Raw genomic sequence first — 14,042 nt, forward strand, 5'->3', positions numbered from 1 at the left:
CATACACTAAGGAGATGGCTTTTGGATGTCTCTCGTTATCGTGTCCATAATTATATTGAATAAAAAAGAACTTAGAGCAGATCCTTGATGTAATCCAATTTCAACCCGAAAAGGTTTAGAGTCTCCAACTGTCGTTCTAACGCAAGAAGTTGAGGCTTCATAAATATTTTTCATAAGCCGTACATATGCGTCAGGGATATTTTGTTTTCTCAAGCACCACCATATTAAATCGCGAGGGACCGTGTCATAAGCTTTCTCCAAGTCAATAAAGACCATATGTAGGTTTCTTTTCTCCATATTTATCCATCATTTGTCTTAGTGCAAAGATCGGATCGATTGTGGATTTGCCGGCCACAAATCCGAATTGGTTAGCCGATATTTCCACCTCGTTCTTCAGCCTTGTTACTAGATCCTTTCCATAAGTTTCAAGGAGTGGCAAGTTAACTTGATACATCTGTAATTACCACACTCCTGAGGGTCTCCTTTGCCTTTGAATAAGGGTATAATCGTGCTTGCTCTCCATTGATTAGGAATTCGTTCTTCTCCCAATATCTTGTTAAAGAGGTTCGTCATGGTCGTGACTCCTTCTTCTCGGCATCCGACCCATGCTTCCATAGGAATTCCATCTGGGCCATTAGCTTTTCCTTTTTGCATCTTGTTCATTTGCGTCCTAACTTCATCCTCCTGAAAGAGTTCGACCATACTTATGTTTGGCTTAATATCGGGAAGGAAATATTTGTCATTAGAAATATTCATAAGTTCCTTGAAATATCCTTTCCACCTTTCCATCACCTCCTTCGGCTTGAATAAGGTTTGACCCTCCTCGTTTTAACTATTTTATGGACTCCGACATCACGACTTTTCTTCTCCCTTATCTTGTCCAATTTATACATAAGCCTGTCGCCCCCTTTATGATCCAGTTTGTTTGCCATCTCGGTGTATGCAGCATTCTTCGCTATTGCAACGGCCTTCTTTGCGGCTCTCTTTGCCTCCCTATATTCTTGATAACCCTCCGACTTTTTAGATTTATGCCACCGTCAGAAAATGCAAACCGGAGCACAAACCATTTTAGAGCTTCGGTTCAGATTTGGATGACTTTTTGAAGGGTCAAATTCTGTTTAGGGTCTATAAATAATAATGTTGATACCGCTTTTACGTTTGGCCTCAGGTTTAGTTTGAATTCCTCTATTTAACTAAAATAAAATTTCTTACTATATCTATAGAAAAGGCATTATTTCTATTTTTCTAATTTTAGGAATTTTTACAATTATATTATGACGTATTTTAAATAGAAAGCTTTTTTTAAATTATACTTACAGAAAGGACATCAAAAAAGATATATATTAATTTAATAATTAATAGAATAAATAAATATAATGGTAATAAAAAATAATTGCATAGAGCTAAAATAATTAACGAAATTAACTTTTTATTTTTATTTTCTTTTACTCATTAATAGTATTTGTAGCTTTTATTAATATTACGGCCGTCAGTGTTAATATAAGAAATTCTTTTTAACTATTAAATTTTTATGGTTATGGAACATACAATTGTAATTTTCGTGGCCAAAATTAGCATTTTATTAATCATTTGGATAACAATACTAGTTGGAAACGGTTTTATAGTCGTATTTTACTTAAAATCAGAGGCCGGCATCTTCAAGAGAAATGTTAGATTTATAATAATATTTTCCCTATCAATAGTAGACTTTTTCTATGGGCTACTAGTCATTTCATTCGATATAGTACTAAAAATAATTATTTTCCTAAATGATCAACTGAACAAAAAACGATTAAATGCACTAAATCTTTATATGAATAGTAAGATTACGACATTGAATTGTGACTATATAATGGTACCCTTGATTGTATGCAAAGCTTACAAGATAATGGATATTCACTTAAGCACCATAAGCATATGGCATGTGGCTTTCTTAGCTTTCGATCAATATACGGCCTTAAAATTTCCACATTTTTACAATAATTTTGCATATAACAAACGGCCTTTCTCCAGAGGATTCTTAACCTATATAGGTGTGATATGTATAATGTGGTTTATCAGTATGACATTTTCCATTCCATACATATTAGGATTTCCAGATTCCGTGGTAGCCAACAAATTCTCCAACTACAGCAATCTATGTCATAAAAGTTACGAAAGGAGAGTTAATCTTTATTATGATAACAATAGTAAAATTAAATTAAATATGAATTGGGATTATGCTGACATATTCAATCGATATTCATTTTCACCAACTTACGGTTTTGAAAATCTGACAATATTTAATACTCTTATTGATTTAAGTGAAATAGGATCCAAATATGATCTAAATACTACAAATTATGTAAAGAAAATTCTACTCAGGAAGGACCTAAATCAATGTATATTTATACCAAATTTAATCATGACCATAGTTGGCACATTGGTATCATTCTTCATTCCTTTGGGAGCGATGCTATATTTCCTGTTTAATATCATAGTCAGCCTTAGGCACAAAATTCAAAGAATGTCGAAATCGAATCAAACTTTTATAAAGGGTGGAGTATGTTTGTCAGGGCTGGTAACAAAAATATATTTTCCTTTTTATAAATTTCTAAAAATATACAACTCATTCCTAGACAAATCTTATGAGATCGCAGAAAGAAAGACTTCAATAATTAATGGTAAAAATATTTTTGAGATCTCTAAACATCAAGTGGAAAAGGGTTTAAAGAAAAATATTGCCATATTATCAATTGATAACGCCATTGATGCATCTCAGAATAAGCCAAACTATAAGAACTCTCAAGTTTTTGAGAAAGAACGTAGGGCAATTTACTATATACTGACCATATTAGTATTATTTATGATATGTTGGATTCCTTTCTTTCTATATTATTTCTTGCTTGGAATCTTACAATTTGAGAATTCTTATTGGGTAGGTGATCTATTAAACTGGGTTGGATACGTGAATTCAGCTATCAATCCTATATTTTACTTTTTCATGCACAAGGGAGTTAAAGCTAGAAAATTAAAAAAATAATTAGTATTTGATGTTATTTGTATGACTCAGGATGAGTCCTTTTTTATTTTTTTTTGAAGAATTATATATTATTTGTTTTATGGTATAAAAGGGCAGTTTGTGCCAAAATATTTATTATTTTATTTTTTTATTTTTTTTAGCAATTTATTTCTGTTATTCTAATTTATGAGCACAACCAATTGGAATATAAATTTTAATATTTTTATATATGAAAGAAACTAAAAAATAAAAATTTAGGCTAAAAGTTGTATACGTAATATAATATAAAAATGAATAAATGGGTATTCCGTTGCCCAAAAGGAGTGTGCTAGTGTAGTAAATTAAAGTTCATTGTTAGAGGTCTGCATTGGGCGGGTTTTTGGATAATATGCCCGCCCACTCAATGTTTAAAAAATTTTTTAACCCGCCCGCCCAGCTTGCCCATAGTTTTCAAAAAAAATATACCCGCCCGCCCATTAATCTAAAAATTTTTACCCGCCCGCCCGCGCATTAGTCTAAAATTTCTTGCCCGCCTGCCCATTAGTCAGAAATTTTTTACCCACCCGCTCATTATTTATAAAAAATTTTTTACCCAAGCCCGCTATTTTAAGCATCTAATGAAAATAGTTTCAACATTACATCTCTATAAGTTTTATAATTTAGGAAATTACTATATTAAGCTTAAAAAATATTCAATTTAAATTATGGATAATTTATTTTATCAAATAAAATATTTATAAAATATAAATATAAAATAAATATTATAAGTAATTATAATGCAAAAATAATAATGAATCCACATTTTCGGGATTCAAACACGTTCTTCTTTGTTCTAAAAACCTTCCGGCAATGCTAAGTCCTCTTTCAGAAGTAGCACTAGTTGCAGGAATTGCTAATATTTTTCTTGCTAATCTTGATAGCTTTGGCAAATCTTTTTCTTGTCGTTTCACCAAAGTAGGACATCCTTTTGAAGTATATCCTCTTCCTCAATTGAAATCTTTAAATAAAAGTGAACCAATAATAATAAATTTATAAAAGTAATTTAAATGTATATTAATTGTAATATATGCATCTTAAAATTATGCTAAATTATACTTATCAAAAATGGTTACTTTAAGATTTAAATATTTTGTTATGTCATTATGTACGGTACTATCCTCAGTAACAACCTCATCCTCCCACCTGTTGAGGTTTAATTTTGATGTGGATGCTATTTATTTCAAATATTACATTTAATAAGTAGCTAAACGAATTTATAATTTATTAATACCTTTTAATTGGATTCTCTTTGCTTTTGAGGAAATGGGTAAAATCAAATTTTCATCTACGTCGATGTTACATTCTTCTATGCAAATCTAATCTAACAAGTTTTCACTATGATTTTTTACTTCACTAATTTCTTCCGACGACAACATCCTCATTTGTCGAAACTTTGGTATTAAAAATGTTGAAACTTTATGGAGCATATGAATTTTAATTTTTTCAATTATAAATTTTTTAGCTCTTTTCTTTATTATATCTATTTCTTTTTCGCATTTTGTTTTTCTCTCCATTATATTCATATTTATTTCATTATGCTCATGTAGAAGATTATACCTAATTTTTTTATAAATAAAGAAAAAATGGGCATAAATCCCAAAATATTAATTTTCATACCATATAAGAACTTTCTGTAGTGTAGGCCTGCAATCACCCTCAAGAGCATTAGTTGCATCTTTATATGGTTCCAAATAATCTATCAGTGTTTTTAAATCTTCCTTTCCCATAGATCCCATTTTTTCAGTAATATCACGAGATTGTAAGAATAAAAAAATCTCATCATACATTATATAAATGCTTTGTTGCATATTATGCTTTGTATTCCATCTTATATCAATATTTTGTAGTAACGTCTTGCTTAGATATTTTACGTTGCCACTTTGTTTGAAATAAGTAGTCAATGATTTTGCAGTTACCAAAATATTATTAATCTTGGGGGCATTTTCTAAAATAAAAGTTGACTGGAAGGTATTACGAAGTATTGTGTTCAGCATATGTGCTGAACAGTTTAGTCTATTAAACCTAATATTTGAAAAAATAAAAGGAAAATATAGTTCTTTAAATATGAATGTTTTTTCTTTAGGTGTATACAAAATCTCTCAGAAATTATTATAATATCTACCTAATAATTAAATTTTATTTAATAAAAAATTTACCCTTCCAAAGCTATTTTAATATTTGCTCCTTGATCGGTAACAAAGATGAGCTTGGATAAATATTCTCGGGTAACACCAATTTTTAAAAAATTTTTAAATATTCTTTAAGAATATTTTATCCCGACTTTTTTTCATTTTGAAATTTTGAAATAAAAAGAATTTTTTTTTCTAATTTCCTATTTTGTATATAATGGATTGATAGAGATATGTAATCGGTTTTGGTAAATTCTTCACACCACATATCAGTAGTACATGAGCAAATAGAATTTTTTTATCATTTTTGCAATTTTAGGAAATAATATTTCCTTAAGATCCTCAGTAACTTTGGATACGTTGCGGCTAACTGTTGTAGCACAAGGGATGATCTTATTAACATCCAATTTACCATATGTTGCCCCTAAGTCGGCAAATCTTTGTAAAATATTTATAAATCCAGGTCCTAGAACTGTTTGAAATGGCCTAAAAAAGATAAAAGAATAATTTATTAATAGCTAATGTCTCTAGCGCAATATTCTACAAAATTCGCTATTAGACCAGATTTTATCGTTTTGTTTAATTGAGAATTGTCTTTTTCAAAATATCCAGTTATTTTTTTATTATCTATCAAATCTTCATAATTTACAGATGAACATTGATGCCGAAGGAAGAAGGAGGTGCCACTTTTGCTATTATATTTAAAGATGGACTCGCAATCATTGCAGCGAATCCAATCTAGCTTTTTGTCATTTTCATCAAAAATAATTTTAAATTGTTTCCACATTGACGATTTAAGTTTATTATTATTATCTTCATTGTTTTTTATCTTATAAAAATTATTTTTTATTTTCTTAGCAATATATTCTTTATTCATAATTTAAAATTAAATTAAAAAATATTATTTTGTTAAAATTATGTTATAAAAAATAAAATATATATTATATAATAAAATAAAAATGAAAATAAAAAGGGCAATATAAAGATAAACAATCATTACTAAAATAAAATAATACAATGGAGTAATTTAATTATTCCCAAAAAAGGAAATTTTAATTTTCAATATCTAAAAAATTATATATTTTAAGAAAAAAGTTTTATTTCATTACCATAAAAGGAGATTTTAATTTGTTTATAGAAAAAAGTTTGTTTTTATTTGTAGAAAAAGTTTTTTTAATTGAAGAAAAAAGTTGATTTATTTTATAAAAAGTTATACCAGAAAAAGGCTTTTTATTTTTTAAGTTCGTAAGAACAATTTTTTATTAATTAAAATAAAAAATTTTAATTTTTTTAACCCGCCCGCCCGCCCATTGTTTAAATTTTTTAACCCGCCCGCCCACAGGCCCATTGTTAAAAAAATTTTTTTAACCCGCCCGCCTGCCCGTTCTTAAAAAAAATTTACCCGCCCGCCCACTTAGATGGGCGGGCGTGGGCGGGCAGGCAGGAAACCCGACCAATGCAGACCTCTACATCGATTCACAGTAATCTACTCTACTATCAGGAGCTATTTAATATTAGAAGGATGACTTTATCTCTACAAACATGTTAGAATAGAGAGATGGAGTTGATATAGTGGTGCGATTAGTTCCAATATTGGCTGAAAGCTTTAAAAACATTAATTAATGAGTATCTAAAGAGTTTGATACGAAATATTTAGAGATGTTACAAGAATATAGTCTTTTGAAATATTGATAATTTTAAAAATAATTGTTATAAATAAATTTTAATTACTATTCCGCAGTGCTGTAAAGTAACGTCAAAATGAACGTCTTTGCTAACTTCGTTACCTTCTTCTAGAAATAATGAGTAAAGGTAACGCAAAGTTACTCGTTACTTTAATATTTTTATTAAAAATTTAAAAAAAAAGAAAAAGAAAAAAATATTTTATTGTACTGTAAAATTACTTTTATTTATTTTTTAATATAAATAATTTAAGCCGATTTTTTATTAATATCAACCACCATTCTTTCATTTTTATTTTAATTTCTCGTGGTAAAAATTTCAGTATCTATTTAATATTCAATCAAAATTCAAAGTAAATGTTAAATAATTATTCTATTTTATAATTTATTTTAAGAATATTATAATCATAGTACTTACTTCTTCAAATGGAAATGATTTACCCTCCCTGGCCCCAATTTGAAACATATTTTACATCAAAAATGAAAATTAAGGGTACATAGTCTACACTTTGTAAATGTAAATTATGTCCCAAAGGCAAATATTTTAACCTCAATGTCCATCAGTTCAAACCTAAAAAAAGCATATGAAAGTAAAAGATGAATTAATAAATTATTATTTTAAACATTACTTTAATAATAGAATATTAAATCATGGGTATCATAAAATAGCTATTAAAAAAAGTATTCTTTCATAATATTTTGAAAGGCTTAATTATGAAATTAAATATAAGCAATTATATTCTATAATAAAGGGCTGGGAACCAACATTAAAAACCCAAGATTAACAAAATATTGGGATTGGTTCAAAATATTATTGAGTTTAAACAATATCGTTTATTTCTTGTTTTAGTATTGCTATTGGTTTAACTTCAGATTGCTAATAAATTTAAAGAAAAAATAACGATTTAAAGAAACTTTGTATAAATATTTATGGAATAAAACTATGAAGCAATATTGTTTAAGAGAACTGAACCTAGATATTTTTCCTGATTCCTCTTTAAATGATAATTCTGAATTCGGATAAAGATAAAAAATTGGAAAATTATCTTTGGCAATCGGGATTAAAAAATAAATTAAATTTTTAAAAGATTTATCTTCAATTATTGGGCTATTCAATAAAAAATTCAGCAATTAATAACATTTTAATTAAAAAATCATAGACTGTACATTCTACAAATTAAAGAGAATAATTAACATTTGAATATTAATAAAAAAATTGAAGCCAATCAACTTAAGATGCAGAATCCATCTATATCAAACATAAAAATAGCAAATCACTGTTGATAATTAAAACAACCATTTTTAATTGTAGATAGCACTGAATTCATTAATAACAAAAAATTACAGCCAACCAAAAATGCGATGTCTCGGCCACCTCGTATTAAAAATTAACAAAGCATATGACATCATGGCAAGGAAATTAGTGGATTTATTGTGTATCCCAAAAAGTGTCTGTACAACTGTGGATTCTTGGTCATCTTCTCATGGGTATATAAAATATATATTTTATAGATTGAAATACTTTAAAAAATCTTGTATAGGTATGACTGTACACTGGCTAAACCCAAAACCTTTAAGAAGGTTTCAGTCTGATTGGCTTATAAAAGGCTAAACCAAAAATACATATTTATCTAGCAAAAATAATCTTAGAAATTTTTACCACATACAAGATACAAAATAAAGTGAACAAATGCATTACCGACAATGCTAGAAATTATTTAAAAGCTTTCAAGTTAAAAAAATTATAATATAACTAGTAGATAGCCCGTCAAAAATAATGGGGAATGAGAATTTTCTTCTTAATTTTATGATAGTTGATACCTCTTATTTGAAAATAATATCCAATTTTTATTCTTTAACCCCCCCCCCCCACTTCATGTCAGGTTCAATCCGTTAAAACTATGTGTAAATACTATGGTTTAGTAAAATTAAATTTAAAGCTTTTACTTGATAATACCAATATTATTTGTTAAATATTACTGATCACTTATATTTAATATTAAAAAAAATTCCCAGGAAAAGTACAAAGCCATAATAATTTTGAAAAATTCTTTCAAGCCCAATGAATATAATAATTTTGGTAGTTGAGAACTGAAATAAAATATTTAAATAATCATAATGAATTTAAAAATACAATCAAAATCAGATTTTCATGGGCCACTTTTTTTTGATCAGGTCGAGTCCAGGCCTGCAAAAAAATTTGTTTTAGGCTAATGACTGACCCATAGTTAATAATAAAAAAATTCTTAAGCGTCCAAGTTCAATAATTTTGAAAAGTTTTCCTCAAGCCCAGCCCAATATAATTTATAAAAATATTTTCCAAGCCCAGCCCAACTCATAATAATTTTATAAAAAAAAATTTCTCAAGCCTGACTGAAAATATATTTACCTATTTAAAATTAAAAAATTTTCAGGAATCTAAGACTATATTAATTTTAAAAAATGTTTCCCAAGCTACGTCCAAGTCCATATTAATTGTGAAAAATATTTCCCAAACCCAGGAAAACCCAGAATAACCTTGGATCCAGAAAAATAGGTGTGATGTTAGAGGTTTATAAAAATTAAATATGTACATATTTTTTTTGCCATTTTATATTATTGGGAAAATTTTTCAAAATTATCATATATGAAGGGGAAATATCTGATTTACCTATCATTCTACTGGGTAGCTCCTGGTATTTATATGAAATTCATGAATACATATTAAAGTACCATGCTGAAAATATGATCATCCTAATTTAAATTTTAAACAAACCACCACCCTTCCAAATGATTTATTACTTAGTTACAAAATATAAATTTAAATAATTTAAATTTAAGACATTGTTATTAAATTATAATAGAAAAAATAAAAAGATATTCTAAGTTAACAAATAATAGGAGGTTAACTTTAATCATAGTCAAATTATATATAAGTAAAACAAAAAGGTTATACATTTAATCAAAAATGTAATGATAAGTTATGAAAAACATACATTCTACAATTAAATTATGAAGTTATGAGAAAATATACAAAACTATGGAATGCATGAAGATAGGCCAAATTTTCAGAAAAGATAAATGCAAATATTTACTTATGCATAAAAATTATCTAATTAAAAGATATATAGTTGTATAAAATTCAATGTGGAATGGATCCTTCTTATGGGTTTTAACACAAAACTCTCTAGCAAGAATAAATTTTTAGATTATATACAATTACAAATGAATAATAATTTAGTATAAAAGACTTTTTAATTGTGCACATAAATTAAAATTACTTATAAAAATAATGGAAAATTTTAGAATAACCCCAAATAAATATAAATTTTTAAATAACACCTCATAAGATAGGAAAATTTCTCATCCCTCATCAAATAAAGGAGAAAATTCTGATTCCCTAATATAATGGTATAAAATTTTAAATTATACATAAATTCAAGAATTAAAATAGTATTTAAATAAATCTCTTATTCCTCCTGAATTGATACTTGATGCATTTAAAGTTCTAATGATCCCTAAATATTCAGGAATAGGTATAATATTAGGTGTGTATTCTTTGTGTTTAATTATCGTGTGCAGAAATATAAAAATATAATAAAATAGAAATTAATTAAAAATTTTAACTTCCATTGCCTATTAGATATTTAAAATCCTTAAAAAAATTATTTAATATATATATAGTGTAATATTAATATAAAATTGTGTAAGAATATCTATAATATATCAGTTCAGTTGTTAGTTCTAGTATATATAATGATGTATCAGTTAGTTTTTATTGGTTTTATGGTAATGGTAGATGAATGAATGTTTAATATGATTCTGTGGTGATTTTTAAAAAGAAAAAATTTAAAAATATCAGAATACCTATTTAATAGTTTGAATTTTGAAGTAGCTACACACTTTGAATCGGATCTTCTATTTGATTAATTTTTCCAGATTAAAAAAAAAATCATTTTGCCAGATTAAGAAAAAAAAATATTTGCTGGGATTCGAACCTAAGTCCATTAAATTTGTAAGCGAATCAAAATTAACGATTTTTTAAATATATATTATAAATTGTGAAAGTGTGCCTGTGACGGTGTGACTGTTGTTAGTGTGACTGTCATAGAGTGACAAGGCTTTTATATATATTATAGATTATTAAAAATTTATTTGAGTATATGAACAAGGAGAGGAATCGGGTGATAAAATAGTTCATATGCCATTATTTGATCTATTTGAAAATTTAAATACTAATACATTCCTGTTCAGCACACACTTTAAATCTCATTGCAAGACATTGAAAAGGCAGGTTATGTCCATATTAAAATATTTCAAAAATTATGTAAGTTAATGTGGAATAAACATGGGCAGTCTTCAAGCTGTGCAGTTATTTTAAAGGAAAACATGGGAAGATATCTGATTAAACCAATTATAACAAGATAGAACTCTTTTTATAACTCCCTGAAATCAATAGATAGTCTTATTAAGGAGAATTGTAAAAAATTTGACGAATCTTGAGATTAATCTGAATTACAGAGATTTTCAGATAACGACAAGTCGTTCATGAAAATTTTGGTTAGTGTTAATTAAGTAATATAATATGTATATATATGATTTTATAGGTTATGGAAACGATTGATGGCTCTTTCAATTTTAGAGAGCGAAGAAAAAAATGCATTTAGGATATCTCACTCCCACGATAACTATTATAATATTAAAATTTAAAAAAATAGCTTTAAATAATTTCAAGTAAAGCCGCCACCCGCTATTTATATTAGATTGGCCCTAAAATTAGAGGTCAACAAAGGAAGAATGCTACCTATTTCCAGTTTGAGAAAAGATCTTGATAAAAAAGAGCAGACTTAATTCCTTTATCCAACACACATACCAGAATTTTTGCTGAGGAAATGAATAAATATCCTTATGAAGATGATCTATCTTTTTTCAAAATAATAATAACTCTTTGAATATTTTGTATAAATTTCCCGAATTAAAATTTTTATTTATTAAATTGATACAACTCTCCCATCGTCTGCGCCAACTGAACATGTGTTTAGCACGGCGAAAGCTGTGTTGAGCAATAAGAGCTCTAGTTTGTGTGATCAAAATTATGATAATCACATTTTGCTAAAAATAAATAAAAAATTATTACTAAAAGATGTGTGTATAATTTTATATATAAAAATTTTTTTTATAAAAAGATCTTAGCTACTCACTGAATCACGGGGAAATTTTTCATATTATTTATTTTTTTTTCATATTATTTATTTTTTTTTCATATTATTTATTTTTTTTTCATATTATTTATTTTTTTTTCATATTATTTATTTTTTTTAATATTATTTTTTTTATTCATTTTTTTTATATAAAATAATAAATAAATAATCATCTGCATTTTGGTGGAAATTTTTATCATAATTCATTAATTTTACAATTAAACGGAGCATATTTAAAAAAATGTGAAAATTTTCATAATTCTTTAATTTCACAATAAAAACAAGACGTGTTCTATGAAGCTTTTAAGTTAAGACTATTAAATCAAATACTAACTTATTAATCAATTTTTTAGAATAAATTTTTTTTTGTGGAAAAGGTTAATATTTCAGAGAAGAAATAGTTATTTTTAGATTTATAAATTAAAAGTAAGCACTTGTTAAATTTGGGGCATTGTTGGTTTTGAAATCTTTGAAATTGAATGACCCATAAAATTAAATATAATTTAATTGATACTCGTATATATATATAATATTGTTTTCAGTTATTATAATTTTATTAAAATTGTATCGCATAAATTACAAACAATAAAATAGTTAGGACTATTAAATCAAATACTAATTAATTTAATCAACTTATTAGAATAAAAAAATTTTTTGTGGAAAAAGGTTAATATTTCAAAGAAGAAATAGTTATTTTTTAGATTTAAAAGTAAGCACTTGTTTAATTTGGGCATCGTTGGGCTTAAAATCGTTGAAATTGAATGACCCATAAAATTAAATATAATTTAATTGATACTCTTATATAAAATATTGTTTTCAGTTATTATAATTTTATAAAATTGTATCGCTCAAATTAAAATACCAAATTAGACAATTTATAGCTAAATTGTTAAAATTAAAATATGACTTCATTCTACCAGACCAAACAATAAAAAATAATATAATGTTAAAAATTTCCCTGTGATTCAGTGAGTTACCAAGATCTTAATAGTTTATTTATATTATATATTGTAGGAAAAAAATAAATATATATTGTATATAATTAATTTTTAGTAACTAGTAATCCGTTACTTTTTTGAATAGTCAGTAACGCGCGTTCCTCTTTCTAGATGTAACGAGTAATGGTAACGCTTTCCTTTTTCAGATATAACGAGTAACGGTAAGCGTCTTTTTTGTAGTAACATTTAGAGAACTACTATTCCGAAATTGCGATTTTTTAGAAATGTTCAATGAAGATAATATAGTTTCAGAGGAAGGATTATAATATTTTATTGACATAATTATCAATCCGGATAAATTAAATAAATACGTTGTCATCAATCAAGTTCATCATGGTTTATAATTGGAATAAAATTGTTATGTAAAGACATTACGTTTTTTAGATCGCTTTTGTAAATTTCGTTTTTTTGATTTACCAAAATAACCAGCAGTTGGAAAAGTGCCACTATACTATCAAAAAATTCTCACCCGATTTTGGGAAAGCATTTAAATTGATTTGACAGATTATGTTTTTGAAACGATCCACTCACCCATTGGGTTAAAGTGCAATTTTAACACATGAATTCAACGATAATAAATAATCTACAAAATATTTGGTTACATTTGGATACATCGCTACATAGTTCCAGATAACTGTACTTATTTAATGGAATCTGAATTTAAAACCCTTCTTTTCAAAAACTATATCAAATATTTTAGATCGAGCACATACAACCCAAAGTCAAGGGCTTTGGGCTGAAAGGTATATTCCCAAGATCAAAACGCGTCTTTATGGGGAAGAATAATTGGGATTCCGGATCTGCTCAATCTAGCCAAAATTTTTATAATTAAGGATAAAACTCAAGATGTAATCAGTAAATCTCCTGTAGAAATAATGTTTGGCAGAACTATGTTAGATCAGTGGAAATTTTCCAGGCTATGGACAGAAAACTCCTTATAGAAATAAGTTGAACCATGAGAATTCGGAAATATTTTGATAGAGAACAAGACATCAGGATGACATGTGTAATGA

At 26.8% G+C, this 14,042-nt stretch overlaps 1 protein-coding gene across 1 annotated transcript; it reads right to left on the reverse strand.

Annotated features, from left to right (window-relative positions):
* Positions 1–405: 405 nt before the first annotated feature.
* Positions 406–789, reverse strand: LOC135924439 (uncharacterized). Its single transcript, XM_065459496.1, has one exon. It carries the CDS (start codon positions 787–789, stop codon positions 406–408), a length of 384 nt encoding a protein of 127 aa, XP_065315568.1.
* Positions 790–14,042: the final 13,253 nt, after the last annotated feature.

This window comes from Gordionus sp. m RMFG-2023, chromosome 2, assembly GCF_954871325.1.
Source record: "Gordionus sp. m RMFG-2023 chromosome 2, tfGorSpeb1-WG-v2, whole genome shotgun sequence".
Taxonomy (NCBI): domain Eukaryota; kingdom Metazoa; phylum Nematomorpha; class Gordioida; order Chordodea; family Parachordodidae; genus Gordionus; species Gordionus sp. m RMFG-2023.